This window comes from Podarcis tiliguerta (assembly GCF_965153285.1).
Source record: "Podarcis tiliguerta genome assembly, chromosome: 7".
Taxonomy (NCBI): Eukaryota; Metazoa; Chordata; class Lepidosauria; order Squamata; family Lacertidae; genus Podarcis; species Podarcis tiliguerta.
In genome coordinates, this window is record NC_139540.1 from 2,899,458 (window position 1) to 2,914,899 (window position 15,442).

The 15,442-nt window shown below is 50.1% G+C and overlaps 1 protein-coding gene across 1 annotated transcript in view; it reads left to right on the top strand.

Moving 5' to 3' along the window:
- Nucleotides 1-5,488: 5,488 nt before the first annotated feature.
- Nucleotides 5,489-15,442, top strand: part of LOC310681315 (1-phosphatidylinositol 4,5-bisphosphate phosphodiesterase gamma-1-like) — a 109,651-nt gene continuing 99,697 nt past the window's right edge. The window contains exon 1 of the mRNA XM_083449002.1: nucleotides 5,489-6,627. Coding sequence (XP_083305128.1) covers nucleotides 6,393-6,627 — 235 coding nt within the window. The 5' untranslated portion in view covers nucleotides 5,489-6,392. The remainder of the gene's footprint in view (nucleotides 6,628-15,442) is intronic.

Sequence of the window (15,442 nt, forward strand, 5' to 3'; positions counted from 1 at the left end):
TTCTTTTACTGCTCTGATATTGGGGTGACGTGTAACCGTTTTTTAAAAAAAGAACATTCTCCTTCCATCATTTCATCCTTAACTAGCACCCCCTGAGAAACATTCATCTCCAACTTTGGGTTTGTGTTAAAACTCCATACCTTCCAAAGATTTCACTGGCACCTGCTGCCACTCATGACGCCCCTTGTTTTGTGAGTATACCTCGGGGGGGGGGAGGGGAAGCGCTTTTCAAAAAAGCTAGCGGCGTCTTCTGACACTGCGTTGGCAGGAGGGCCTGCGTGCGAGAACATACCCTAGGGAAGGTGGCATGCTTAAGGAAAATTAAATTGCCTAATTCAGCTTGCAAATAAGCAGGGCGCTAATCCTCCTAATGAGTCCAGCCTCGCCCAGAACGATGAATCTTCCAACAAGCAAGCGCTAGGACCCAATTAGCTGGCTCACACATCTGAAATCGGAGCCTCATCAGTCGAGGTTCAGGCTGTGGGAGTCTCTCGGTGGCTTATGAGAAATTTGCTGAGAAAAGCAAAAGAAATAAAGAAATAAAAAAAATTGCTCAAGTTGGCGAAGAGCTGAGCCAGCAGGCCGTGGAGACCTGGGAGGGGAGGGAGTGGCGGCGGTTAGAGAAGATGGTTGGCACCAGGCAGGCAGCTGCAAACAGAATCCCGGTCTGTTTGTTTGTTTTGAAGGATATTTGGGAGGGGTTTTGTGGGGGAAAATACCTCGAATCCCAGAGATACCCAGACAGGTGTTCTGCTCATGTGAGTGCCTGGAGGCATTTAGAGGATGGAAAGTGGCTAAAAGATTGAGGTTGAATCCTGACAAGACAGAAGTACTGATTTTGGGGGACAGAGGGCGGGCGGGTGTGGAGGACTCCCTGGTCCTGAATGGGGTAACTGTGCCCCTGAAGGACCAGGTGCGCAGCCTGGGAGTCATTTTGGACTCACAGCTGTCCATGGAGGCGCAGGTCAGTTCTGTGTCCAGGGTAGCAGTTTACCAGCTCCATCTGGAACGCAGGATGAGACCCTTCCTGCCCGCAGACTGTCTCGCTAGAGTGGTGCATGCTCTGGTTATCTCCCGCTTGGACTACTGCAATGCGCTCTACATAGGGCTACCTTTGAAGGTGACCCGGAAACTACAACTAATCCAGAATGTGGCAGCTAGACTGGGGACTGGGAGCGGCCGCCGAGACCACATAACACTGGTCTTGAAAGACCTACATTGGCTCCCAGTAAGTTTCCAAGCACAATTCAAAATGTTGGTGCTGACCTTTAAAGCCCTAAACGGCCTCAGTCCAGTATACCTGAAGGAGCGTCTCCACCCCCATCGTTCTACCCAGACACTGAGGTCCAGCTCCGAGGGCCTTCTGGCGGTTCCCTCACTGCGAGAAGCCAAGTTACAGGGAACCAGGCAGAGGGCCTTCTTGGTAGTGGCGCCCGCCCTGTGGAACGCCCTCCCACCAGATGTCAAAGAGATAAACAACTACCTGACATTCAGAAGACATCTGAAGGCAGCCTTGTTTAGGGAAGTTTTTAATATGTGACATTTTAGTGTATTTTTCATCTTTGTTGGAAGCCGCCCAGAGTGGCTGGGGAAACCCAGCCAGATGGGCGGGGTACAAATAATAATTTATTATTATTATTATTATGACGACTCTCATTTTACATTTTTGTTGTTTAGTCGTGTCCACCTCTTCGTGACCCCCTGGACCAGAGCACACCAGGCACTCCTGTCTTCCACTGCCTCCCGCAGTTTGGTCAGACTCATGCTGGTAGAGTTTGGATTTGATATCCCGCCTTTCACTCCCTTTAAGGAGTCTCAAAGCGCCTCACATTCTCCTTTCCCTTCCTCCCCCACAACAAACACTCTGTGAGGTGAGTGGGGCTGAAAGACTTCAGAGAAGTGTGACTGGCCCAAGGTCACCCAGCAGCTGCATGTGGAGGAGCGGAGACGCGAACCTGGTTCCCCAGATTACAAGTCTATCGCTCTTAACCACTACACCACACTGGCTCTCACTGGTAGCTTCGACAATACTGTCCCACCATCTCGTCCTCTGTCGTCCCTTTCTCCTTGTGCCCTCCTTAGGAGCACAGCCACCCTTTTTGCAGAGCCACATCCCTTCCCCTCAGTTCAAGGTAACCCTATTGGAAACATGCATGTCTTAGGGGGGTACAAATTGCAGATCCTCGCCTGGGCACAACTGGCAGCCTGGGGCACAAAGGAAGTTCCAGTTGCTGAGCATTCTGCCCTCGTCATCCATCGGTCTTCACTTGCCCAGCCACCAACTCTCACCCTAGTCTACCTCACAGGGCTGTTGTGAGGATGAAATGGGCAGTATGGGGACCACATGCTGTCAGCTCCTTGGAGGGCTGGGAGGGAGATAAAGGTAATAAATATGCAATAAATACATTCGATACGATACGATAACCTTTATTGCCATTTTCCCATACAGAACAACGAAATTGGAAAAAACTACATCAGACATTCAAAAACCAACAAGCCTGCTATCCCAGCCTGGTTAGCCCTCTAAAAACTCTGATACCCCATAATTAAATACAATATACTCCCATAGAGACTACCTTAAAGAGAAAGGTAAAGGGACCCCTGACCATTAGGTCAGGTACTGCTTACACCTTCCGGGTCATGTGGCCAGCATGACTAAACCGCTTCTGGCGAACCAGAGCACCACACGGAAATGCCGTTTACCTTCCCGCCAGAGCGGTACCTATTTATCTACTTGCACTTTGACGTGCTTTTGAACTGCTAGGTTGGCAGGAGCAAGGACCGAGCAACGGGAGCTCACCCCGTCGCGGGGATTCGAACCGCCGACCTTCTGATCGGCAAGTCCTAGGCTCTGTGGTTTAACCTACAGCGCCACCCGCGTCCCTAGAGACTTCCTTACACTGCGTTTATAACCAAAATCACATTTGAATAGAAACTGTTTCTCAGGCGGCTAGTCATTGCCTGGTAGGTCTGATGATTTTTTGCAGGGCCATCCTGGTGGAATAATAATAATAATAATAATAATAATAATAATATGCCACCCATCTGACTGGGTTGCCCCAGCCACTCTGGGTGGCTTTCAATAAACTGAAACCTCAAACACAGCAAAACATTGCACATTTAAAACTTCCCTCTACAAGGCTTCTAAAAGTCAGGTAGTTGTTGCAATCGTTCCAGATAACGCTCTCTACCAGTAAAACTTTTCCAGAAAAGTGAACAGCTTGGGGGCGGGTGGAAAAATTCTCTGTTTTTAGAAAAGAGAGAGAGAGAGAGAGAGATGGTTCCCACGGGCAAATGAAGTTTGAAATTGAATTTTTTGCTGACGCCAGCATTCGCAGAGGAGCCTGTGCCCAAGGGAAGCGGCATCACTGGGCTTACAAGGTGGGGGCTCTTTTTCCAGGAGAAGCTGCCGCCTGCAGTCCCAAGGCTTCTTTCATTTGTCAAATGTGCATCACATTTTCCTGGTGGGAATAATATTTGGGGAAGGAGGGCAGGGACAGCTGCGCAAGGAGAGTCAGTGGTTGCCCCCAGGCTAGAATCTCTGGCGCACTGTGGCAAATGTGCTGGAGACCTCCACGTCTTCATGACTGCTGGGCTGAAAAGAGAGCACGCTGCTCTCTTCTTGCCCCCCCCCCCCATATCCTGGAAAGTCGCAGCTGCCAGGACTACCTCTTCTCCATAAAGGTAAAGGGACCCCTGACCATTAGGTCCAGTCGTGGCCGACTCTGGGGTTGCGGTGCTCATCTCGCTTTATTGGCTGAGGGAGCCGGCGTACAGCTTCCGGGTCATGTGGCCAGCATGACTAAGCCGCTTCTGGCGAACCAGAGCAGCATACGGAAACGCCGTTTACCTTCCCGCCGGAGTGGTACCTATTTATCTACTTGCACTTTTGACGTGATTTCGAACTGCTAGGTTGGCAGGAGCAGGGACCGAGCAACGGGAGCTCACCCCGTCGCGGGGATTTGAACCGCCGACCTTCTGATCGGCAAGTCCTAGGCTCTGTGTTTTAACCCACAGCGCCACCCGCTTCCCTACCTCTGTGGGTAAAGGTAAAAGGTAAAGGGGACCCCTGACCATTAGGTCCAGTCGTGGCCGACTCTGGGGTTGCGGCGCTCATCTTGCTTTACTGGCCGAGGGAGCCAGCGTACAGCTTCTGGGTCATGTGGCCAGCATGACTAAGCTGCCTCTGTTGAACCAGAGCAGCGCACGGAAACGCCGTTGACCTTCCCGCCAGAGTGGTACCTATTTATCTACTTGCACTTTGACGAGCTTTCGAACTGCTAGGTTGGCAGGAGCAGGGACCAAGCAATGGGAGCTCACCCCGTCGCGGGGATTCAAACCGCCGACCTTCTGATCGGCAAGTCCACCCGGCCACGACTGGACGTAATGGTCAGGGGTCCCTTTACCTTTTACAAATAATATAATGTATAGGAGACTGGATGGGGGGGGGTCCAGGATGCAGGAGTTTGCCATAATAGCTAAAATTAAAAACTTCCTTCCAAAATTGTTCTGTTTGTAGACACTCCCACCATGTATGCTGGCATGTACCTATAATTTGGCTTCAGTTGGTGGAACTGGCACTTGCAGGTGCCACACAATACCCGTTCCACATCTTGATCTTTCAGTGTGGCAGCACCTAAACTTTGGAATTCCCTGCCCATTGCTTTCAAGCAGAGCCCTTCACAGGGCTCTTTTCGATGGCTCCTAAGAACATTTTTGTTTAGACGAGCCTACCCAGATGTCTAGAAAGTTGACTCAATATTTAATCTGATTTTAGTCTGTTATTTTATAAAGTCTTAAATTATTGTTGTTTATTTTTCTTACTGATAATTTAATTGCTTTATCTTTTTTGTAAACCACTTTCATGTTTTTTCGTTGTTTTTTCATTTCACAATGAAACAGTGTATAAATTTTATGTAATCAATAAAGATGTGCTCATCTGCCATTTTTTAAAAAAATTGATATTATTTTGGTTTTTAAGATTAGCTTCCCAGTAACTGTCTTCTGAGTGACCCGCAAAGATAAAACGAGAATGCACAATTTTAGAAATTTTATAAAACATTTGCAGCAGGACCATTTCCAAGCCATTTTAAGAATGCAGGCTTATAAAAGTCTGGGAGAATAGGCTTGGAGCCTGTTTACTTGGAGCAGGAAAAAGGCAACTAAAATAAATAAGAACAACAACAACTTAAAGAAAGCTTCAGGCACATCTCTCTGGGGAGGCCTTTTGACAACCGAGCGCCCTCCAGCTGTTTGGACTACAAGTCCCATCAGCTGGCGCAGGGGCCGATGGGATTTGTAGTGCAAAACATCTGGAAGGCAACCCCGCTGGGCTGCGCATCTGGACCCACCTTGGTCTGTTACCGCAACCCCTCCCCTGCCATGCCCTCTTTCCGCCTCTAGGTGTCGCCCTCCTCCACCTTTCCAGCCTCTCCCTCCCCCCCCCCCGCACTTTCCTATTTTGCTTTCTGTAAGATCCAGGATTTATTTATTTTTTTCCCCCCTCCTAAATTCCTTTCTGGTCTCTTTCCGGCCATGTGCGATTGCAGTTTCCTCTGGGCGTCCATTTCAGCAGCAGGCAGCAATTAATCAGCGGAGAAATAAGGCGAGGAGGAGGAGAAGGAGAAGCGAGGAAAGGAAGCAGGAGAAGAAGACGACCAGAAAGGGGACAAGAAGGGGTCCACCCCATAGACCACCCTGCCAAGGCTCCACGATCGCGTTTCCCTTCCTGGGTGTGGGGCAGAGGAGCGTTTGCAGAGGAGCCTCCTGGCCTTTGGCATCTGGCGATTCTGCTTCTTTTTGAGAAGATCTCTGCAAACCCACAGAAGACCCTTGGCAGATGTGAGTGGATGGGGTGGCCGGGGGCTGCCACCCGGGTCCCTGGGGCAGGAGGGGCACAGCCTGCTTGGGTGCGCCACCCGCTTCCTCCATCCCTGCAAAGCCCACCTCGGGTGGGGCTTGCCCGGGGCTTCTGCCCAGAGCGGGCACCAAAATCTCATCCCCTCTCCAGCCCCAAAGCTATGGCGAGATTTCCCCCACCTCCATTCCTTTCTGGGCCAGAATCCCAGCTGGGCTGGATCGCTCTGAGCCGGGCTTGAACCTCGCAGCTGGAGAAGCCTCTTCCATCAGCTTTCGGGGGGACACCTCCCTTTTCAGCCCCCCAAATCTGGTTTTCCATCCCTTGAAGCTTCCAGAAGGAGACACAGGATCGAAGGAGATCCCGTCGCAGCTTAGAGACAGAGAAATAGAAAGAGGTTTCTAATATATATGCAGCTGCCAGCAAGGAATATTATATATCTCAGCGGGATTTTTGCAGCGTCTTGAGCTGAAAAAGGGGGAGAGGATTTTGCTGTGGCTTTGGGGGCTTTGCATGCCCTCATGCAGTGATAAGGATGTCTCTGTCGAGGCTGAACAGTTTCCTCAATGGCTTCCTGGAGGACCCCTCTGGGACGGAGGCGGCAGGGGCCGGAGACATGTCCGGGGTCCTCAAGCGCTTAGAGACGGGCACCGTCCTCACCCTCTTCTACCAGAAGAAATCCCAGAGGCCCGAGCGGAGGAACTTCCAAGTCCGCTTGAAAAGCAGGCAGGTTGTCTGGAGCCGCACCCCAGAGAAGGTGGAAGGGGATGGTGAGTTGGCAGGGGGCCTGCTGTGGTTTGGGGCGCTATGGTTTGGGGTGGGGTGGGGAAGGGGAGGTGGGGTGGACCGAGAACATGGGGTCTGGTGCAAGATGCTGGAGAAGACTCCATGGCTCTTTGCCGAGAGGGAACTACTGTGGAGTTTGCTGAAATGTGGACTGCGCTGGGCCGCACTCTGACCCCCTGGCCCAGGTTAGCGAGTGGAGGGCACAGTGTTAGAAACTCAGCTGGATTGGCTAGGTGCCAACGGCCTCCTTAAACCAGGGTTACAGTCGTTAAAACAGAATGCCTGGTTGCTAATTTGGGGCCAGGCAGCGTTTTCTATACGACGTTTGGGTTCCTGATTGTGCAGATAAAATATTTAGCGGGTAGAATTCTGCAGGGTGTGGTATTTGTGTGTGAAAACAGTCCAAGGACCCCCAAACATGCACCTCCAGATGGTGGAGACGTCAGGAGCCATCCTGGTGCCCGGGCATTGTCACTTGGTTGCAATTGGCCCATAGCCGGGTGCAAAATGCGCCTGGCGAATTTCTAACCCTGGGAGGATCTTGGCAACCCCAGTCTTAGCAGCCATGTATCCTTACGATGTTGCACATGTGTCCTTGGGGAAACCTGGCCACTAGGACTGGCACACCAGGGAGTTGGGAAGGCGCTGGCAATGGGCAGGGGAGTGTTGTCAGTCAAACCTTGTGGGATCTGATGACACAGGTGAGGCTGTTCTGGAAGCTGTTATTCTGAAGACCATGGTAGGTTGAGTGGAGATGTTCCGGCTTCTGTGGATGCCTTAGTTCAGCCTTTCTCAACCTGTGGGTCCCCAGATGTTGTTGAACAACAACTCCCATCACCCCTAACTAGCAAGGCCAGAGCTCAGGGATGATGGGAGTTGTAGTCCAACAACATCTGGGGACCCATAGGTTGAGAACCGCTGCCTTAGTTTATTGGGAGCTGGAACCATGATTGTTTCCCCATTCCGCCCAATTCCTGACACTGCTGTTTGTTTTGTAGAGTTTCTCCAGAAGGAGCAGAGTGTGAGTGTGTGTTTGTGTAATGCAATTTTATACACAAAAACGCAGGCACCTAGTCAGCTCCAGGTGTGCCTTGTTGTTTCTGATGCCCCATCAGGTCACTTGAGACCAGAGCGCCTTCCGCCAGCATCGGCTGGTGGCTCAGTTACGGCCCTATCTGGACAGGGATGACCCAGCTGCAGTAGTCTACACTGTGGTAGCCCCAAGATTGGACTGCTGCAGTGGGCTTTGTGTGGGGCTGCCTTTGAAGACTGTTTGGGAACTTCAGCTAGCGCAGAAAGTGGCCAACCAGCTGCTGGTGGGCTCCAGGGGAGCTGATTATATAAAGACCAGTCCTGGCACAGTTGCACTGGCTGCTGGTACATATTTGAGCCCAGTTCAAGGTGTTGGTTTCGACCAATAAATCCCTGTACGGTTCAGGACCCCAATATTTTTGGAGCACCATTTTTTGGCTGGCATCTACTTGGGCCCTACAGTTGAGTCCCTTTCACAGGCGTTTCCTTTGATGCTCTCACCTCAGTGAGGCCTGTTAGGTGCCATCTCTAACATGCTTTTGGGAACCAGGTGTAAAAATACCTGTTCTCCCAGATATTTGAGGGCTTGTGATGATTTTGCTGTCTCTGCTGCTCTTTTATCTGGTCCGTTTTGTAGGTTGTTGTGATATACTGTTCATTCGTGTTTATTCCTATCGTGAGCCTCACAGTGTTGTCAAGATCGGGCAGACTGTGACGCAGGAGAAGGAAGGTTAGGGAATGAGGGAACCTGGGAGCGGCTGTCTCCCCTTTCTACCCTGACTTCAGTCACTTTTGGAAGTGGCTGGAGACAGCAATGCTGACACTCTTGGCATCCCCACAAGAGTAGAGATTCTCGTCCCACCTCATCTGTAAAAGCCGGTGTGAGAGACAGGGAAACTCATTGGGACGTCTTCATAGCTTCCGTCCTGTTCTGAACTTCTTGTCCACTCCAAAACTCCTGAATTGCGACTCCTAATCAGTGTGCTTATTGCGCAGACTGTACCATTACTAGCCTGAGTAAAGACCTCTCTCTTACTCACAAGTAAAAGCCTTTCTTTAAATATTTGGGAGGGAGTCAGGACAGTGCTCTTCACATCTTGTTTTTGTTTTTCCCCAATATATATATATATATTCATTTTATAACACAAATAAAGAACACAAACAGAAAAACAATCAATACAAACAGATTCTTGTCTTATCCTTATTTTTCTAAACATTGTTAAGTGGGCTTCCCCAAGTCCCATCTTTCTGATTTTCATTTTACCTCATCTTTAGCAGTTTACATATCTCATAATTTCTAACCATCTTTTTTAAAATCACATTTGCTTTAACCATAAAAAACTTCACATTTTATCACTTACAAATAATGCTATTTTAAAACACACTATCTTCTAACCCTACAGCCTATATCCACTTCCAAAGCTATTCTAAGATTTAAATATTAACATATTTTTTCAAATATTCCTTAAATGTGCTCTTCAAATTTTGTAAGACACTTTGAGGGTCCATATGTAGCAAGTGATTATTCAAGTGAAATAATAATGGTGATGATGATGATACCCCACAAAAATGTAAAGCAAAAAGTCAGTGCTGCAGTTAAAAAAATGGCAGCACAAACCACCTTTTGCCAACCTGGCTCTATTCAGCGGTTTGGGACCAGGGGAGACCTGTAGCCAAGCAGCTCCTCTTCTTGGAACATGACTCCCCTTTATTTCATACAGTTTCTGGATCCACCATTATCTTTCTGGAAAGATTCCCTTCCCTGACCCATGAGGATAAAGGCAAAGGATACCTGGACAGTTAAGTCCAGTCAAAGGCTGGACCCCATAGTTGTTCCAGCACACATCTCGCTTTTCAGGCCAAGGGAGCCGGTGTTTGTCTTCAGACAGCCTTTCCAGGTCCTGTGGCCAGCAGGACTAAACCACTTCTGGCGCATGGAACACGTGACAGAAACCAGAGTGCACAAAAACGCCGTTTACCTTCCTGCTGCAGCGGTACCTATTTATCTACTTGCACTGGTGTGCTTTCGAACTGCTAGGTTGGCAGGAGCTGGGACAGAGCAACGGGAGCTCACCCCGCCACGGGGGTTCGAACCGCCGTCCTTCTGATCGGCAAGCCCAAGAGGCTCAGTGGTTTAGACCACAGCTCCACCCATGAAATCATCTGATTTCTATACACCTTCCTCTTTATTTGCAAGTTACCCAGTTTTGGTCTCCCAGACATTGCAGCTCATCACCTGAGTCTCCTGTTAATTTCCACCCAGGTCTCACTGAAAGTCTTCCCCCTGGCATCTGGTTGGCCAGATGTGGGAACAGGAGGCCGGACTAGGTGGGCCATTGGCCTGATCCAATATTAGCCGTATCTTTGCAAACCCAAGCCAAGTAGGTAGGAGTGGGCCCCCTCCCCAATTGGGGGACACACTGGGATGTCTCACAGATGTGCTGTTCCAGCACAGGATGTTGTGCTTTGCTCACAACGTCTGGCCCTAATGCCTCCTTTTGTACTTGCAGATGTGCTCTCGCTTTCCTGCCTCAAAAATTCCTCAGCTTCCTTATCTCCCACAAATCAAAGAACAGACTCTCCAGTTCCTTAGAATGAGCTTTAAGGGAAAACCCGGCCCATCTCCTGACTTCCAGGACGTTGGTTGAGATCAAGAACGTCCTAACGGCTCAAGGTTGGGCCACAGAAGGGCAGCGTGGCCTCTGCGAGGGGAGAGAAATTGGGGACACGGGGCTAAGAACAACGGGGGAGGGGGTTGAATCATAGAGTCGGAAGGGACCCTGAGTCCAACCCCTTGCAATGCAGGAATCTCAGCTAAAGCATCCATGACAGATGACCATCCAACCTCTGGTTAAAGACCTCCAAGGAAGGAGAAGCCACAACCTCCGGAGGGAGTCTGTTCCATTATCAAAGAGCTCTTGCTCTCAGAAAGTTATTTCTGATTTTTTAAAATATATATATACATATATTATTTTTTACCAACCACCAAAACACAAACAGTGAAACCCCCCAGGTGGCTGATACATTGGGTATTAAATTATCAATAATATACATATTCAATAATATACATATTCAATAATATTCAATAATAACATATTCAAATTAACCCTATGTACACTTCTATATATCTTAACACGCCTCCTTCCACAAGGTTTATTTAACTTTTAACATTTTAATTGCCCCAAATTGTTCAAACCTACTCAAGGTTAGGGAGGTCAGTGAGAAAGAGGAGGATTACTTTGAGAAGATATTGAATTATTTGAGTTATTCCTGAATCGCCTTTCTTGGAGCTTGAAGCCATGGGTTCGAGTCCTGCCCTCCGGAGCAGGAGAAAACAAGCTTGCTCCATCTTCCATGTGACAGCCCTTGAGATATTTGAAGATGGCTATCTTGTCTTCTCTCAGTCTCCTCTTTTCCAGACTAAATATACTCAGCTCCTCCAACCGTTCCTCATCAGGCTTGGCTTCCAGACCCTTGGTGCATAGCTGTCAACTGCCCCTTATTTGGCGGGAAAGTCCCTTATCCCAGCGCCGTGTCCCGCTGCTGTCCCTTAAATTTCCTGGGTTTCAAAGGAAGCAGCTCCTCTCCCTCCCTCCCTGCTGGCCAGGGAGGAGGGAGGCTCCAATTGTGTTGCTTGGCTGCGTTGCTCACCCAATAAGGAGTCTAAGAATGACTGGGGGGTGGAGCTTGCATGCCTTGTGCCGATCAAATCGGCCGCGTTGCCTGGGGACTCGCCTTTGCTCAGCGCTTCCCAGCGGAGAGGTGACGGTGGTTTTCCTTGCTGCGTCCCCTTTGCCGGGTTGCTGCGCTGGGGGAACCACCGCTTGAGGCTTCGTTTGGCTGCTGGCTGGGCTTTCTGCCCTTGGGTCGGAGGGGCTCAGAAGTTGAACATACCTGTGCTTGGAAAATCCCTTATTTTGGCTGCTGATCCCTTATTTTTGAGGCTGCTGGTCCCTTATTTTCAAATCTGTAAGTTGACAGCTATGCCTTGGTCATCTTGGTTGCCCTGCTATGTACGCATTCCAGATTGTCAATATCCTTGGCCTAGAACAGGACACCGGACTGCAGGCTCACTGGCAAGCGAAGGGATAGAAGCAAGGGCAAGGACCGCAGCTCAGTGTTAGAGCAGCTGCCTTGCATGCAAAAGTCCCAGCTGCAGTCCGCAGCCTCTGCAGGGAGGGCCAGGAATGTCCCTATGTGGAAACCCTAGACAGCTGCCGGTCAGTGCACAGAGAGGGTAGCCAACACGCTGCTCCCCAGATGTTTCAGACCGCACTCCCCATTGGACCCCAGGCAAAATGACCGATGGTCAGGGATGATGGGAGTTGTAGTCCTATTGGCTACTCTGGCATGGGCAAAGCTGAGCTAGACAGGCCAATGGTCAGACTCTGTCAGAGGCAGTTAATAATAATAATAATAATAATAATAATAATAATAATAATAATTTATTTATACCCCACCCATCTGGCTGGGTTTCCTCAGCTACTATGGATGGCTCCCAGCAAAATATCAAAATACAACAATTCATCAAATATTAAAAGCATCCCTAAACAGGGCTGCCTTCAGATGTCTTCTAAAAGTCAGGTAGTTGTTTATCACTTTGACTTCTGCTGGGAGGGCATTCCACAGGGCGGGCGCCACTACCGAGAAGGCCCTCTGCCTGGTTCCCTGTAACTTGGCCTCTCACAGTGAGAGAACTGCCAGAAGGCCCTCGGAGCTGGACCTCAGTGTCCGGGCAGAACGATGGGGGTAGAGATGCTCCTTCAGGTCTCCTGGGCCGAGGCTGCTTAGGGCTTTCAAGGTCAGCACTAACACTTTGAATTGTGCCTGGAAACGTACTGGGAGCCAATGAAGGTCTTTCAGGACCGGTGTTACGTGGTCCCAGCGGCCGCTCCCATTCTGGATTAATTGCAGTTTCTGGGTCACCTTCAAAGGTAGCCCCACGTAGAGCGCATTGCAGTAGTCCAAGCGGGAGATAACCAAAGCATTCTTCTGCCGTTCCCCCTCACAGCATGCTTCTCTGCCTAAGAGGCGCATCAAGAGAGGGAGGGCAGGGCTGACCTTTGCTTTGGTGCGATTGAGAGGATTAAAAGCTGCCCCGTACAAGTGGGGAACAGGGAGGGGACCAGCCCTACAACAGGGAGGTCAGATCAATCTGACAACTGGCAAATCGGAGTTCCCAGAGTACTGATCTAATCCCCAGCGGAGAGGGAGCGAGGGAAGGGAAGCGTGTAGGGGGCAGGGCAAACTCTTCAAGGCCAAATCCTGTCCCTTTGCAACAGAGGCTCCATTTGGGGGAGTCCATAGGGGGGGACCCCATTTGGCTCACCAGGAGTCAAACTCCTGCAAGGCAAAGTGGGGTGCAGGGTGGAGGCCCTGTGCTATAAAGGAAGAGAGGGGTCGTTCCGGTGAAAGATTTGTTTCCTTGCAAGTGGTTTTCCTCTCCCTTCTTGGGAACGTGATCTACTTGATCTACGTGGCATAAACATGCAGATCAGAAAGGCCTGGTTTGAAAAGGGGGGCTTGCAGCCGAGGAGCGGGTGGGAAGGCAAAACGGAGCAGGGCCACAAATGCCTTTTGGAAATCCTGCTCTCCTCGCAAAGGCCTTTGCCAAAGCGTGCAGCTGACCTGTTGTTCTGGGTGGCTAGGAGAGATTGCAATCTGGAAAACCACACTGTGCCTTTAAGTGGGAGGAAAGGGGGAGGGCACAGGTTTGCATAACATTTACATATGCTAAATTTCAACGAAGAGGTGCAAATTTAGAAATAAAGACCGCAACTTAAAACAAGGACACAATTTAGCTCACACTAGTAGGAGGAAGAGGGACGCGGGTGGCGCTGTGGGTTAAAGCCTCAGCACCTAGGACTTGCCGATCGCATGGTCGGCGGTTCGAATCCCCGCGGCGGGGTGCACTCCCATCGTTCAGTCCCAGCGCCTGCCAACCTAGCAGTTCGAAAGCACCCCCAGGTGCAAGTAGATAAATAGGGACCGCTTACCAGCGGGAAGGTAAACGGCGTTCCGTGTGCTGCGCTGGCTCGCCAGAGCAGCGATGTCACGCTGGCCACGTGACCCGGAAGTGTCTGCGGACAGCGCTGGCTCCCGGCCTATAGAGTGAGATGAGCGCACAACCCTAGAGTCTGGCAAGACTGGCCCGTACGGGCAGGGGTACCTTTACCTTTACCTAGTAGGAGGAAGACTGCAACCAGGTGACCCGTTGTAGAGTTTGTAGAGAATTTTTTTAAAACTTTACAGATGTGGTACTCAGGATTTGAAAGGAATCCGAAAAGGAAAGGGAAAGCAGAAAATGCATTCCTCTCCTCGCAGTGTGTAAGTGAGGTTGCTACTGTAAATTCTGGGATGGCAAGCAAAACGCCACTCAAAACTTTCCGCAAGCCAAGCTTGCCTTGACCTGTTCCCAATGGTGCCATTTCAAGAGCTCTGTAGCCAGTCAGGTCTCTCCTTCCCCTAGCCTACCACTAAAAGGATAAGGTTGCGGCGTTCACCTCGCTTTCAGGCTGAGGGAGCTGGTGTTTGTCCACAGACAGCGTTCCGGGTCATGTGGCCAGCAGGACTAAACCGCTTCTGGCACAACAGAACACCGTGATGGAAGCCAGAGGGCATGGAAACGCCATTTACCTTCCCGCTGCAGCGGTACCTCTTAATCTACTTGTACTGGTGTGCTTTCGAACTGCTAGGTTGGCAGAAGCTGGGGCAGAGCAACGGGAGCTCACCCCGACGCAGGGATTCGAACCACCAACTTTGCTATTGGCAAGCCCAAGAGGCTTGGTGGTTTAGACCCCAGCACTACCCGCATCCCTACTTAAAGGATAGACAGGGGTCAGCAACTGAAGTGGGCTACCTGATTCCCAAACTGCAGGTCTTGGTGGTAAAACAAAAAGAGAAGCAATTAGTTCAGGGAAGTTTTTAATGTGTGACCTTTTAATGTATTTTTAATCTTTGTTGGTGCTGACCTTTAAAGCCCTAAACGGCCTCGGTTCTGTCTTTCTGAGGGAGCGTCTCCAGCCCCATCGTTCAGCCCGGACACTGAGGTCCAGGTCTGAGGTCCCTCCCTGTGAGAAGTGAGGTTACAGGGAACCAGACAGAGGGCCTTCTTGGTGGTGGCGCCCGCCCTGTGGAACGCCCTCCTACCAGATGTGAAGGAAATAAGCAGCTATCTTTTCTTTAAAAGACATCTGAAGGCAGCCCTGTTTAGGAAGGTTTTTAATATTTAATGCAGTATTGTTTTAACACTCGATTGGGAGCTGCCCAGAGTGGCTGGGGAAACTCAGCCAGATGGATGGGGTACTAATAATAATAATAATAATAATAATAATAATAAAATAAATAAATAAATAAATTGTTGTTGTTAGGATCTCTAGGTTGCCAAGTCCTTTCTGGCCTGATGCTCCTGTGCTTTAAACTGGCGAGGATGCCCTGCGGGGGGGGGGGCAGGGAACTACCTGCTGGCTTGATTTTTCACGCTGGTGTTTTCCGAATGAGAAACCTCATTCAGTTAGTCCTCAGCAGTGCCTGCGGACCCCATCACTCTCAGGCATCTGCCTTCAGGGTAAGCAAGCCTGAGAGGTTTTTTAACGGCCACCTGTCATGGGTGCTTCAGTAGAGTTTCCTGGGGGTTGGGCTAGATGACCTTTGGGTTCCCTTCCAACTCTTCGATTCCAGGATTCTATGGTTCTTCCCCCTGCCCCTCCCGAGACCTGGCGATGGCGTGGCTTCCGCGTGGGATGAAACACTGTGGTTGCGGTGGGA